The sequence below is a fragment of the Crassostrea angulata genome, chromosome 3, assembly GCF_025612915.1.
Source record: "Crassostrea angulata isolate pt1a10 chromosome 3, ASM2561291v2, whole genome shotgun sequence".
NCBI lineage: Eukaryota > Metazoa > Mollusca > Bivalvia > Ostreida > Ostreidae > Magallana > Magallana angulata.
In genome coordinates, this window is record NC_069113.1 from 30,626,121 (window position 1) to 30,642,352 (window position 16,232).

The 16,232-nt window shown below is 33.0% G+C and overlaps 1 protein-coding gene across 1 annotated transcript; it reads left to right on the forward strand.

Annotated features, from left to right (window-relative positions):
- The first annotated feature begins 1,152 nt into the window (after positions 1 to 1,152).
- LOC128176609 (TNF receptor-associated factor 3-like) lies at positions 1,153 to 15,247 on the forward strand. The gene is made up of 9 exons (XM_052843053.1): positions 1,153 to 1,221; positions 11,684 to 12,437; positions 12,535 to 12,639; positions 12,783 to 12,941; positions 13,066 to 13,146; positions 13,258 to 13,332; positions 13,432 to 13,551; positions 13,862 to 14,177; positions 14,648 to 15,247. The coding sequence occupies exons 2-9, from the start codon at positions 12,192 to 12,194 to the stop codon at positions 15,214 to 15,216; spliced, it is 1,671 nt and encodes a 556-aa protein (XP_052699013.1). The 5' UTR covers positions 1,153 to 1,221; positions 11,684 to 12,191; the 3' UTR covers positions 15,217 to 15,247.
- Positions 15,248 to 16,232: the final 985 nt, after the last annotated feature.

Consider the following 16,232-nt stretch of genomic DNA (forward strand, 5'->3'; position numbering starts at 1 on the left):
GAACGCTGATAAATACAACGTCACAAGCGAAAATCAAAGATCACGCTTGTGGCTGTTACAGTGGCTCTTCCATTAATTTAAACTTACCCATAGGATAGTACAGTAATTTTGAGGTATAATTCGCATTTGCGTACAAGGCAAGAATGTAAAAAAATGTAAATATAAGCATTAAATCCTTATTTTTTGAAAGATATAGTCTCATAACTGCAACGGTGTGTGCAAACAAATTTTCATAACGCGCTAACGCGCGTTATTCAATTTGTATGCATACACCGTTGCAGTTATGAGACTTATATCTTTCAAAAAATAAGGATTCAACACTTCAATGTCTCTGGCTAAAGTGAGCTAACGTTACAACCACTTTTAAGAAGGAAAAAACTCCGCATTGAACATTATATATGTTAAAATCTTTATTATTTAAAATTAATTAAAAGTCGAAGTATTCCTTATATACTATGCTAAAAAATTATAATATATTAAATTAACAGAAAGCTAACCAATCCAAGCGTATATTTAACCAGTCTCACTATACTATATAGTTATAAAACTTTAATGGACCTTGATAATTCGATAAATATGAGTGTATTGATGAAAATGAACTTTATGTAGGAAGTATGGTAAACTTGATTTTTTATCGATTCTCTTTGATATATAAGTAGTTGGAAAAAGTTGGCACTTCCTGATTGAGCTCCAACTGAGTTGCGAAAACGTGTGCGTAATTTTACAAAATTTTGTCTTGGTCGGGATCGGAGACATCTTTGTATTTTTCTGAATATATATAGATATCATTATTTACTGCTGAGAAATAAAGATAGATCTTATGACATTTGCGATATAAACTCATAATAATTTAATTCTTTCGGTATAAATTGTTCCAAACATGGCATATAGATTTTTTTTAAATTCAAATATGTGCCTATTCAGATCGCGCTCGAAATACAAAACGGAGTTATCTTTCTTGATTCGCTCTCAAGGTAACATACTTTGTCAGTGGGCTTGGCGTTGGCCTTGGGTATATATTTAAGCATCAAAATCTTCTATATTTTGTGACATTTGGTTTAAAGGATGGTTATTCTTCCCAAATGATGGATTATTCTGCCTAGAAATCAATGTTTTAAATCGAATATTTTGTTTTTAATTTTTAGGTGGAACTAGTGGCAGTATGGATGATGAATTTTAAATCAAAATGTACAAGCATAATATGCAAGACTTTACCAAGTGGTAAGATTTTGTATTTTGTTAATTAAAGTTGATTCAGTTTGTTGTACACTGTTAAGAATATAACGTCCGATGGGCCTAACGTTACAGTAATACTACCAAAAAATGCCCACGTCCCTTAAATCAGGGACGTATATACTAGTATATACGTCCCTGCTTAAATACGGAAGCTTCGTTGAGTCATAAATTCGATGTTTTACGCTTTGTCCCTTAGGAGGGCATCTCTCAGCATTTGCTATTAAAAGTTTCTCAATTTGAACTTAACCCTCTGGCTGCGACGTTATTGAACAGAAAACTTTACGTCACTGCGACATTAAAAACGACGTCATAAGTTTTTTGACGTTTTTACGCGGGATTTTCTCAAAGTTCAAGGAATGTAACAAGTGCGCGTTCTATTTCGAAGTGCGGAATACAATGCCGTAATTTTTTACTTGTCTTTTCCACTAATTTTCCCAAGATTTCATGACTGTATCCTTGGATTTATTGCCGTTGCCCAGAAGCAGAAGCAACATTTGTTTGATACATAATTATAAAAGATCATAAATGCATGTGAGGCTTAATAATATTATCAACAGTATTCTTAAATTTAATAAAAGTAGTAATAGGTTACAATTAAAAGAAGATCAGAAAAAGATGCCTGCACTGATCGCCGTAGTTTGGGTGCTTTTTCGATCATTCTTGTTGCGTTAATTCTTTGCTCAATTTTACTTTGGTAAAATTCCAGTAGAAATTTATTGTCATTTAAGAAATGAAGATAATCATTTTTATATTGATCGACGTATCAAAGAAAAAATTGACCGGAAAACTTCATCAATGCGCGTAGTTTTTCCTCTGTTTAACCATGAGCGCTTGTTTGTCTATAATTGTTAACAAAATCTTATAAATATATATAGATATACAAATATCATTAAAAGTAGAACAAAAGAAAAACATGCGCTGACAATTTATTAAGTCTGAAAAAAGTGGTTGTCCTCATTATCCTATGGAAATTCAAGTCTAATGACACCTACCTATGAAAACGATTTCGTACTTTACAAATATGAACTTTTTATCAGGGTAATTACATAAAGTTGCAGCTGAGACATTGACAATTCCTACCATATAAAGAAATATGCACAATTCAAAAATGTATTTATTCGCAATTTTTGAATGTCCTTAAGTGCAGTTATCCTTTATAAAAAAGGGTGTTTTTATTATCTATATTATTTTTACGAATGGGCACTCAAACGAATGTATTATCCATCAATAGTCACTGTGATCATTACATATAAAGCGGACTTTTTTGATATTGTTGTTGAATCTACTCAGGCCATTATCATCTGGCAATTTGTCGGACAAGCAGGATAACCCATCTTGTTGTTCACAAGATTAATATTGACTATGAAAACATATTGATAGCTCAGTTTTAGTCTTTTGCATGGGAATTACATGTATGCTGCGACATTTTAAACAAATATACCGGTATATAGAAAAATAATCAAACATCCCTAAGAACTATTCACTTTACGTTTTATCAAAATTTAAGCCCAATAATTCATGGTTTCGTATGTTTCATATTAGCTGTGGAAATCTTCTGAATATGGTGTTTTTTATTTTGATTCTTGTATTTACATGAAAAGAACTAGATACATGTCAAATTGTTTTTGATGGATATTTTGGTTTTAAAAAATGTCCGTCAATAATTGTATTGAAAAGCGTTGACAGTTGTGTAACTGTTTTCTATTACCATAGCATACCGTCAATGTGGGACTTTATATATATATTTTATATATAGTACAACACAGATCGTTTCGCACGTGTAATAAGTCTGCGCAGTGAACCCGATAACCTTTACCGAAAACTATGAGTAGATTATAAGGCAACTGTCTTTTATATGCAAGAACATAATATGTTTATACATGCATAATAACTGTATGTTTTTGAAGATGCATCTCTTCATATCTTTATACATTTGTTGAAGAACAATCATTATACATTCCTAAGCATGTAAACAAAAGATTCTTAGAAAATATACTAAATCCGATATCATTTCTTGTTGTATCAACCAATTTGCCTTTGTTTGAGTTTTTTCGGGGGGAGAGGGGTACATGTATATAGAACAAAGTGCACAAACACTACATATCACTCCATCTCCAGAATTCTCCAGAACTCCATCGAGCAAAAAGAGAATTCCCAAAACCTCCTTATTGCACATGCACATGCAAATATATCAGTCATGAATGATGGATGATGGAACTTGGAGACATCTGTGAAAAGAAGGTATGATAGGATTTTTTCCTTCTTCGCATTTAAATTTCGCATGGCTGCATCTCATCAGAGAGAGATTAAGAACACAAAAACAAAAAAGGTCTACAACTACGATTCCCCATTCAGAGAAAATTCTGAGAGAGAGAGAGAGAGAGAGAGAGAGAATTCGCAGCCCCTTAAATTATAAGAATATACCAATTGTTTACCGTCCAAATAATTTCTTTGGCATTGTGCACTTTAATTTTTTTTATGTACATTCTTCCCTTTTGATTACATTTATGCAACTGTTACACAGTATACACATGTAGGTTTATCCAAGTATAAATCTTTATTCCTGATAATTTCTTAATTTTACTGAACTTATGCATGTAGTGGTATACAGTAAAAAAATACAGGATTATTTAATCGTGTTAAAAGATATAGTGTCTGATATCTCGCCAAAAAAACCCTTTACAATCAAATGTTTTGAAACATGTTAATATCTTATGTAGTATATAAAGTATCTACTAATAGCGATTTGTCAATTCGTCTTATGTGTGCTTGCTATTGCTGTTTCATGCACCACGACCGTTTGATGTCATAATCAAAACTTGCTCTTCTATTAGGTTCAAAATTTATTTTGTACGTAAACTACGACAACTAAATGGTTAAACACATCGGAATACTTTAGATTGTCTTAAAAACAAAAAATCTTATGGTTAAGCACTAGACTAGTATAATAGGTATAGCACTAGCACATATAATGATGTCCATTATATGGTAATTATATGATTGGAGAAGTTGCTTGCAAAAATTTATTCACATTTCAAACATCAACGTATGTGATAAATTGTGAAAGTAAACATTTAAAGAAATAAATTATATACGTAGTTACCTTGATTTTGTTTTTACTTTGTTGACATTTGTTTAAAAAAACCCACCACTGCTACAAATTAAATGAGTACATTTCCAATGAGATTTTGTAAGTATTTTGTATTCAAGGGATCTCCAAATCCAGTGCTTAGCGTGCTATATATCTATACGGTCAAAATGAGGATAGTCGTTTTCATTTCTTACTAAAGTAATGTCTGAAAAAGAATACGTAGATTTAATGACCCCCCCCCCCCCCTTAAAACATTTTTTTTCTCAAAAATATTGAAAGTTGTTCTAACTGCTTTATATCAAAAGTGGATGAATGTACATGATTGTTCGAATATGTGTACAGGTAGGAGTATCTACGTACAAATAAACCATCACAAAATCATTGCATGACGGCCAAGACGACATCCAATAATACATGTGTTTGTATATATGGTTAGTGTGTTTGAAAGTTTCTACAAGACATAATTTATGTCAGAAAGAATCGATTATGGATTTCTCCAATTATTCCCTTCAAAACTTCAGGCTCTTGTAAACTGCAAATTCATCGTGATAGTTTGGTAGTTCATTCAGAGCTTACAAGTGATTCTCGCAAAATGTATATCAGACTTCTACCAGGGCCTTTCATATACATACATGTACTTTTGTAAAATCTTAGATAGGGAAACTTCGAGTACGGCATTAAAGAATCCATATTTCTGAAAACGATCTGATGACTTGCAAATACCGCTAGTCAACATGGAAAACCATACTCCGCATTTTGTTTCATAGCAGAGGAATAACACTTTCATATCATTCAGATCAAAACTAAAATTGTGAATCATGGTGTGCATTTTGATATCGGTAATTAGTGTAATGATAAAATTATATAGTACTCTTACAATTTACGAGAAACTACATGTATTAATTACCGTTTGTTTTTATTCCGATGAAGAACAGGGTTGGGGGGTTGGAGAGGTAATGTCGACTAAATAATTTATTCGTTGGTAATGGCGACTGAATAATTCATTTTTTTCTTGGTTTGTATGATGTTTTCATACTCATAACCGGGATAATAGAAAGGAGAACGAAATGTATACGTATGATATACTTTAAACTTTCTTATTTTCGTGCGACTCAGTTTCACGAGAATCGCAAGAAGCTCGAAGTCGCAAAAATATATATATGCTCAAACCAGTCTTTTATTTTTATTTCACATTTGTCTGATGTAACCCACATCGAAGGCTGATGGATTCTCTGAGATGATAACCGCAATAAAGTTAAAGCAATATGAGCTGTACTTTTTTAGAATTTTATTTTGCTGTAAAAAGCTGCTATAGTATGATAAGTCTGCATATAACTTAAACTTTTATGATAAATAAGGTTTGAAAAAATTATTAATTTTTGTCAGAGGAAATATTTCTCCTCTAAGGAATATTTAGCAAATCAATTTTTGTACAGGACGACAATAATTCAATTATGTTCCAATTAAGGCTTCTTAACGGCCTTTCCACACACAAATATGGCTAAAAGATATTTTAAAAACCATGATATTTTTTGTCATTTTAGTAGAAAATAACATTCTCGCAATAAAAAAAATTCAACATGAAAATCGTTGCTCATATTGTTATAACACTCATTACTTACGACATCAAGTCGTCGCGAGTTACTGTATCTTTTGCGTATTTTAAAAAATTTTGCTAAAAAAAATCAATAATTTTTATTAAATGTAACAAAATGTTGATGTTTCTAAAAATTAAAATCAATCTATATAGTAAAAATCGAGTAAAAATGATATGAAATTCGTGGAAAATGAAAGGGGGAAGTGACAACGTTTATGACGTCGTGAAGGACATATATGTCCCTCTCGCAGCCAGCGGTAAAAGGACATATATGTCCCTGCCGCAGTCAGAGGGTTAAACTGTTATAGTCTGTCCCAGGTTATTGCATCCATCATTTTTTGATGAATTTTAATAAAAATACACAAACCTGTGAAAGAAATATTTAATCACTTGAAATCGATAAAAGGAAAAATACATCCTTTTTTTCGTGTACTCGGAAGATAACACTCTACTTCAGTATATTATACAATTGTTAATTTTAAAAAAATAGCAGGAAAATCCCTGAGAAACCCCCTGGATTTATACAAAACTGTGATTAGCTACCATACTTGTGATACTGTAAGCCATTTTTAGATTAAGAACTTTGATCCTGACCTTTAAAAGTGCAAATTTCAAACCCAACTTTATATCGGCATAACATCAAAACAGTGTATCAAATATGTATATTATGTATACCAGGCCCCCCAAAAATCCCGGTTTTCTGTCACACGACAAAAAAAATTAGGGTAGGTAGTTAGAGGAAAAAAATTATTTTTATTTTTTTCGGGATTTTCATAACCTGGAGTTATCGTTCATAACACGAGTTATCTCTCCATTAGGGCAGGTATAGCCCTATGTAACCAGTAAAAACAATTGGTTGAAACAAACTTTTTTGTCTTGTTTAATTGGTTATTGATGTAAATTGTCAATGTAGAAAGACGATTGTGCAATTAAAGGATGCTGTTATACTAATAAAAAAACAGAAGGGAGATTTGACGAGCGCATTTAATTGTACCATATCCAGGCACATACCATGGTTTTTGAAAGTTGATGGGGGGGGGGGGGGGGGGGACTCATCAAAAAAACTCGACAAACCAAAAAATTTAAAAAAGAAAAAGAAAAGTACAACTTCTCAAATCGTGAAAATCCTAATCCGTGTGTGTGTGTGGGTGGAGGAGGGTTGTAGTGTATTATTTTACTGTATGCATAACACCATTTCCTTCTTTTCACAGATTCACAATTTATTTACTTGCTCCGAAAAAGGTTGGGGGGGGGGGGGGCAACTTCATGTTTATTCACATTTTTATATATGTAAAATATCAGCTGCAAGTGGTTGGGAGGAAAGTGTCTCTTCCCCCCCCCCCCCTCCCCCCCCTCCCCCCCATTGATGCCACGCGCCTGCCATCTTACCGATAAATAATGCAGTTGCTGGCGGTGAAGTGCGTGGTTTCAGGAGAGCGCTGAGCGCTGCTGATACATGTACACTGTATTATACAGAGAAGTGGACATGCAAAACAAACCTAAAGACATGGATGGTTTTGTCTGTCCACCTCTCAAAACAGAATATTTCAATCTATCAGTATGTCGAAGTACAAAGATTGGCATTATACCTACGTACGTATCTGCATTGATCATTGGCGGACTTTACTATACTTCCTCTTGATGGATTTCATTTAATTAGATTAATGAATGAGTAATTTCAATTTCATCATCATGGGAATTTAAGAGACAACCTAGCTTTTGTGTTCTGATTTTGATCGACAACATTCGCATTAATATTTATATGTATAGTTCATTACATTTTTAATTTAAAAATTTAAAAAGTTTATTCCCTAAAATGGTGTTTGCTATCTATGGTACGTGAATAAAGTACAATACAATTATATAAAGGGCACTGAGATAAATGATAAAAGTAATAAAGGTACTAAAAGTTCAACAAACTACAAAAAAAGCGTTTAAGCTGTCCCCTGAAAGACTTACAAGAAAAAGGATCTTTTATTTTAAACCAAAGACAAATTCTAATTTCGATGAAATCTATATTTCAAAGCACTGAGCTCTATTTTCAATGCTGTCATTCTTCTTAACCCTATAATACCGGTATCTTTTTTATACAAAGAATCTGTTTTGCTGAGAAATTCAAATGATTTTCATTAATTAAACATCCTGCATGACAGGTACAGACCGACCGAAAATCAAGACGAAAAACAATTACAGTATATACAGTGTATGTATCTTTGAATTTAATCAGAATTATACATATGCATACTTTCCCTTAGGCCTGTAATGTTTTTGCGTTGTCCTCAGAAGAAAAAAAAAATAGGGACAGTTCGTCATCTACAGAAAAAAAGTTGATTTTCAACTCCAGCCCTCTATAATATTTATAACATATTTCATTTCTGCGCAGAAGGTGGGTTCATTTTATCAGAGAAACCACTATACCACCATTCATCCGTTAGCTTACAAAAGGAGTAATTGTCCAAAAATAAAAATCCAAATGTTTTTCCTCGCATTGTTTGCCGATTAAGCAAAACTTAGTACATCAGGTTATACAGTGGAATGAAACGCATTCTTTGCATTCATTTTAATTTTTTTTAGATAACTTTTGATGTTTTCTGTTTGGTAATTTAAATATTATCAAATGTTTTTGCTGCAAGAAAAGTCATTATTAAGTAAACGTCCGTCGTTGTATATGTAAACTCCTGCACTGCTTACTCATCTTCTAATAACTGGAAATACTGCATACCTGCTATGAGGGGAAGATAACTCTTTCAGTAACAATAACTCTACTTTATGGGAAGACCGAATAATGAGAGAAAAAAGAGTATTCACGGTGTATGCTACAAGTTTGTTGCTAAAGATTTATTAAAATTTTCCAAAAGGAAGAATCAACAACAGGCAACAAAAAATATCAAACATTTTTTTGGAACTTTAAAAAAGTTATCTTATTTGTAAAATTTAATCTATGAATGTATTTACACTTTTACATGTGTATAGATAAATGCATCTTTATTGTGTTAACTCAATTACAATATTTATGAAATTAGTCTATGTACTTCTGTGTATTTGGGGTATTAGTCTAACCCTACTGTTATGTAGAGGATCTGTTAATTTTGAAGATGACTGTGGAAAAACGGTTTTATAATAATTTAAACATTTTATTGCTGAGTTATCAAATTAACAAATACATTTAGTTAATTTATTAACTCTGCAATAAAATGTTGTTGTCAACTAACTGTAATATCAGGAATAAAAGTAATTAACTGTAATTTCCAATGCACAGATGTTGTTGCATCATCCATATTTGATAAGATAGGGCAAGTTATCTTACTATAGGCTGTGTATTGGTAAAGATTTTCTGATATTATACGATATGATTTTTTCAGATGTGATATCTGATATATTTGATTTACAATTTAGTTTAGCAGTTTAAAGAATAAAATACTATATTAATATGTTTTACGGTGCTACCATTGTGGCGAGGGCAGCAAGAATTACACATTGTCAACTTAGTGTTATTTAGTTATCAACAAACGTCTAAGAGAGAGAGAGGAGAGAGAGAGATTATTATATAATATTTAAAAAAATATATTTTTTTAGTATTTATCATTTTTTTTGTACCTTTAATAAGGTAAACTAAGTTATTTTTTTCCTGCTTCATATTTTAAAAGGAAATTGTTTATTGTTGAATTCTAATTACATACGCTATCCGTGCCCCAGTCCCAGTTTGTAGGTGTGTAATTTCCCATTTTTAAATTTAATGGTTTGACGATCTGCATAAATTTTTTGACTGTTAATTTTTTCTCTTTATTCTTTTTTATTTAGTTGAAATACCCACTGAAAAAATTTTAGTAGCAAATATAAGGAACTTTTTTGTACTGTTTTTATTGTCGTACAATATTTACAGTTAGTTCGTTCTTTATAATAGTTTTTTTTTAAAAATCGGGTTCAACCTCCTCATAAAATTCAACATCACAGATCAATGAACTGTTTTATTTGTAGTATTTATTATAAATATGTAATAAATACTACAAATAATAATATAAATATGGAAAAATAGGCTGGCAGAGATAGCAATTTAATGCAATTAGACATGTCCGACATGTCAAAATTAAAACCACTATGCTGATGGGACATTTCAGTTACAGCAAAACTACATGGATCAGAAATATTATCCCTGCACTGAAGTTGTCCATCAGACTGACAAGACTCTGAAATATGTAACTTCTTTAAAATGATAGCTAAAATGTTCAGTGACTCAACAATGCATTCATTCAGATCATGCAAAGTATGACATGCATCATTTCAATTTGACATGTCAAATTTGTCCAATTTCATTGCTATCTCTGCCAGCATCTCTTTCCATGCCATGTTTTCACTATTGGTCAATAATGAACATAATGAAGAAAGAATGACAGGAACAAAGAAAAGAAATATATTCTCTTTTTATTGAGGTTTGTTAATTAATCAAACTTCTAATTTTGAAAAAAAAAAGTTTGACGCTGGAAAGCCTTTGTGAGGTGGAGGCTTTAGAGCTGTGCATTTTCTCTTTCATTTTTTATTAAGTATATATATGTGTGTGTGTGTGTGTGTGTATTTTCTCTATATCAGTTTTGTCATATAAATAAGGTGGCAACAAGTCCACATAACAGGTGTGGTCGCTGTTTGCTAACATGGGGCATTTATAGAGACTTTTAGTTAGAAAATGTTGGCCATAAATGTTAGCATATGCAATATTTTTTTGTACGGAACGTGAGATATACATGTACATGTATATTTGAACAATTCTTAAACCATTTTCATTATCTTTTGTCAATGATATTTTTCTTTTTTTCTTTTTTTTTAAATAATTTTTTTTACTGATAAGAATGATATTTCATACTCTCTATGAAAATGTCTGTATCTACTTATTATAAAAATCCTAATATACAGTTGTGTGAATAAATATGTATTTATTAGTGTACGGTACTTGTTATTGTTTGAAAATAAATGTTCTTGAAAAAAAAAGAAAAATTGAAGAAGAAAAATAGAATTGAAAATAAAAATCCTTCTCTCCCACCTTGGATTGAAAACCACAAGGCAGAAATTTCAGATAAACAAATTTTTTTAAGGATGGCCTGCACATGGGCTGAGCTTTTTTTCGAGAATTATTCTTTACTTTGAGAAATCTGTTAATTAGCTCCATTTTTTAAGTCCTTCAAGACTATTTACCTATCACACAGGAGTTAATTTTTCTTCATTTTGTGATCTGAATATATACCAGGTACTTCAAAATTGAACATTTTTAAATTTCTAATAATCCTTGTGTTGATTTGCAGTCTGGATCACCCTGTTATATGTCGCTCGTCTGTCTGTAGACTGACATAAAATGTACTGTAAGGAAGAATCTGAAAATAGATTTGATGAGAGGATTTATTCGTTACATCATGTTTTGTTTTTCTTTCTTTACATCAATTTTTTTTTAACAGCAATCATTTCTTTTATTTCATACATTCCCGTTCTGATTGCTTATGTTTGACATTGTTTACAAGAGTGACGAAGAACAAAATGAATACTGAAAATCTAAACAGCATTGCAAAATTTGTATTGTGACTAAAGGGATTAACAAACTACTTAAATAGTATACTGATATTATCATTATAGGTATAAGGTATATATGGTATAATGTAGGTAGTGTAAATTTTTGAAACCATATGTTTTGCAATTAGCATGTTGTGTTGTCCAAGCAGATAAGTTTAATCCACAAATTAAAAGTTAAAATTTTTTTTTCTGTATCATTTCAGGTAGAGGTGTATGGAGTTTGGAAGCAAACAAATTCTGAATAAATTTGACAAGTGCCACGTTCTGGTTTGGAGAAATTTATGGAGAATTTCTAAATTGACAACCAAGTGTTCAAAAGCATTGTCACATCAAATTGATTCTCAATTGTATTATAGTGTTATTTGTAATGAGTGTATGATCTTTACCGTAAATCCTGTGCTACATAAACCAAACTGTTTTAAGAAAAAGAAGTGCAAATTCAAATATTTAAAACATTACACATCGGTCAGTGAACTTTTACATTATTGTGTCAAATTCAAATCCTTTAGCAAAGGAAAGAAACTAAGAAATCCAGCTATAAGATCATTAAAGGTTTTATCGATCAGACATTGTAGTTGGCTTGTAAATTCTGTGTATCACAGACAGCATTGCAGTTTGGAAACGATTCAAAAATATCGGTTTCTTTTACCATTGTGTGATAGAAGGGAAAATATTGGAAATTTTAGAGTGAGCTGATTTTGTGAGTGAATAATGGAGCTATCATTAGTATCTCCTGGTGCCAGTATTTTTACTGCGGAGCTGCCGCAATTTGTTCATAAACTGACGGATAAATATGTTTGTCCTGTGTGTGAGCTTGTGTTACGGAACGCCATGCAGCTGCCGTGTGGACATCAGATATGTGAACCCTGTATTGATACGCTTTTTGGAGAAAGTGATAATGCAACCTGTCCTGTTAAAGATGATGAGTATTGCGAACAGCCATTTCCAAAAAATCAGGTGAATAAATTATTATTATATGTAAACTTATCAAAAATTGAAACACATTTAAATAAATAGATATATTTGTGCAACATTGTCTACAATTTAATTTCAGATACATAAGGATATGTGTACAAGGCGTGAAGTGATGTCACTTCCAGTTTTTTGTGAGTACAGCAAAGATGGCTGTAAGGAGACTCCCTTGTGGAAAAATCTCAAGGTTTGTAGACACTTCAAAGCAGACAAAAAGATAGGAAATTTATATTGTCACTTTTACACTGTGTATCATATGCATGTAATAAAAAATTATCAAGGGAACTTCAAATGCTGAAAATGTTGATATCTTATTTTACCATCATGTAGAAACATATTGAAGAATGTGAATATAGACCAGTGGAGTGTAATGAATGTCAAGAAAAGACCCCTCTGAATAATCTGCCGAATCATAAAGAAATGGAGTGCAGCTTCCGTGTGGTTGTATGTGATCATTGCTCCCAAAACATTCCTCACTGTCAGATGCAGGTAAAATATATATATATATGTATAGTTAACTGTTTGAACAATTTGAAGTATGTGTAAGTAGTGATAAAGGAAATCCTAATTATTGATGTACCGTACATGTATATATGTTGACTTCTTTACACAGAGTCATCTTGATCATGATTGTACAGAGTATCCGCTGAAATGTCCTAATGGCTGTGAAAACATAACGCTACCCAGAAATGAGGTAAAAGTGTGATAAAACTATAGATAAACATGCAGATGAAATATGCACCATTCTCAGTTTTCACTTCTCCTTTGACCTTAATGCAATTTTATTTGAAAAAATGTTTCATAGATGGAAAGTCATCTTCATTCCTGTCCCAAAAGATCAATTCCTTGTGGATACAGAAGTATAGGTTGTGAATTCTTCGTAAGTACTGATGTATTTAACAGTGATTGTAAGTGAAGCTTGATTTAAACATGGGTTTGTAGAAGAAACCTGCAAATTACACTGATGCATCTGTTTTAGGGAGTGATTACAGAGGTGGAGAAGCATCAGGTGAAGGCGACAGATCAGCATTTGATGCTGGCACTGTCCTTCTCTGGTCAAACAAGCGACGAAAACAAAGCATTACATACAAAAATTGAGGTAATTGGGTATTTTCAAAGTAGGGTTCTCAAAGTATCATCCTGTAACGTTTTCTGTTCTTATATGTGTTATAAATGAATTGAAATAAAGTGAAATTTAATCATGTTATCCACTGGATGATATCCAGGCATTTTATAAGATTATTGCTTTGCCAGCCAAGTTATAATGGACAACTTAATGAAAAGAGTATAAACCTGTGTCAACATGGTCAAGATTTTGTTTGGTGCATCAACCATTATCTTCAAACAATAACATTGTTGGTCTCTGAGTATGGAAACATGTATTGACAACACGTAAAATAATATTTTAGGAAAGCAAAATAGAAATAGAAGAATTGAAATTAACTATACAACAACTGCATCAAGACAATCAAAGGTTGAAAGAAGAAATTACGCCTTTAGTAAAATCTGTCACAAAAGACATGAAAAAGAAATTAGTAACATTGACCGAAAGATTGATAAACTTGGAACGAATGGTTGAACACCAGCCTAAGCGGGAAGTTTTGGAAAAACAGGAACAAGCAATAAGTTCACTAAAGGATGACATTAAAGTTAGCCAGGAGCAAATAACTCAGTTGGAGAGAGCAGGACCACAAGGTGGACGTTCTCAGGCATTAGTACCTCAAGGTAAGACCTAAAATATGTAAAAACATACTACACCTAAAGTACCAGTATGTAGGAAACATACCTATATCTAAAGTACATGTATGTTAAAATATACCTACATCTAAAGTATGTAGAAACATGCCTACATCTAAAGCATGTAGAAACATACCTAAATAACATCTAAAGCATGTAGAAACATATACCTTCATTGTAAGCATGTAGAAACATATACATGTACCTTCATCAAAAGCATATAGAAACATAGGAACATCCAAAGTATGTACATATAGAAAATAACCTACATCTTGAGTATAAAAAACATACCTACACCAAAACTATGTAGAAACATACCTAGAAACATACCAACACCTAAAGTACCGGTATGTAGAAACTTACCTGGTATTTGTGATGATATGTACCGCATACATGCATTATACATTTGAGAGTCTATTGTGCCACCTGTTGTAAATATCACATGAAATGTATTTTAGATGTGAAGAATCAGCTGAAGACAAACGAGAAGCAGATGGCTATACAAGACATCAGACTTGCAGAACTAGACCTGAGATTCCAAGTGCTGGAGACTGCCAGTTACGATGGCATTTTAATGTGGAAGATCAGGGACTATTACAGGAGAAAACAAGAAGCCAAGAGTGGAAGAACACTCTCGCTGTACAGCCAGCCATTTTACACCAGTCGCACGGGCTACAAAATGTGCGCCAGAGTTTACTTGAACGGTGACGGTATGGGTAAAGGGACTCACTTGTCTCTGTTCTTTGTGGTGATGAGGGGTGAGTACGATGCTCTCCTTCCCTGGCCCTTCCAACAGAAGGTGTCGCTGATGCTCTTGGACCAGGAAACTTTCAGGAGACATGTTTGTGACACGTTTCAGCCGGACACCACAAGCAGCAGTTTTAAACGGCCCACAACGGAGATGAATGTGGCAACTGGATGCCCCCTGTTTATTTCTCACAGTGTGCTAGAAACCAAGACATATCTGAATGATGACACAATATTCATTAAGGTCAAAGTAGACTCAACTAACATACCAGTTCCCTAGAGTATTAGAGAGCTCTAAAAAAGCATCAGTGGTTTTTAGCTCACCTGAGCTGAAAGCTCAAGTGAGCTATTCTGATCACATTTTGTCTGTCGTCCGTCTGTCCGTCTGTCTGTCCGTCCGTCTGTCCGTCCGTCCGTCTGTCCGTAAACTTTTCACATTTTCAACATCTTCTCAAGAACTACTAGGCCAATTTCAACCAAAATTGGCACAAATCATTCTTAGGCAAAGGGGATTCAAAGTTGTAAACATTAAGGGTCACACCGGTTTTCAAGGGGAGATAATTAGAAATTAATGAAAAATTTCGAGAAATTTTAAAAAATCTTCTTCTCAAGAACCAGAAAGCCAGGAAAGCTGAAATTTGTGTGGAAGCATCCTCAGGTAGTGTAGATTCAAAGTTGTGAAATTCATGACCCCCGGGGGTAGGGTGGGGCCACAATGGGGGGTCGAAGTTTTACATAGGAATATATAGAGTAAATCTTTAAAAATCTTCTTCTCAGAAACTAAACAGCCAGGAAAGCTGAAACTTATGTGGAAGCATCCTGAGGTAGTGTAGATTCAAAGTTGTGAAAATCATGACCCCTGGGGGTAGGGTGGGGCCACAAAGGGGGGGTCGAAGTTTTACATAGGAATATATAGAGTAAATCTTTAAAAATCTTCTTCTCAGAAACTAAACAGCCAGGAAAGCTGAAACTTGTGTGGAAGCATCCTCAGGTAGTGTAGATTCAAAGTTGTGAAAATCATGACCCCCGGGGGTAGGGTGGGGCCACAATGGGGGGGTCGAAGTTTTACATAGGAATATATAGAGTAAATCTTTAAAAATCTTCTTCTCAGAAACTAATCAGCCAGGAAAGCTGAAACTTGTGTGGAAGCATCCTCAGGTAGTGTAGATTCAAAGTTGTGAAAATCATGACCCCCAGGGGTAGGGTGGGGCCACAGTGGGGGGTCGAAATTTTACATAGGAATATATATAGAGTAAATCTTTAAAAATCTTCTTCTCAGAAACTAATCAGCCAGGA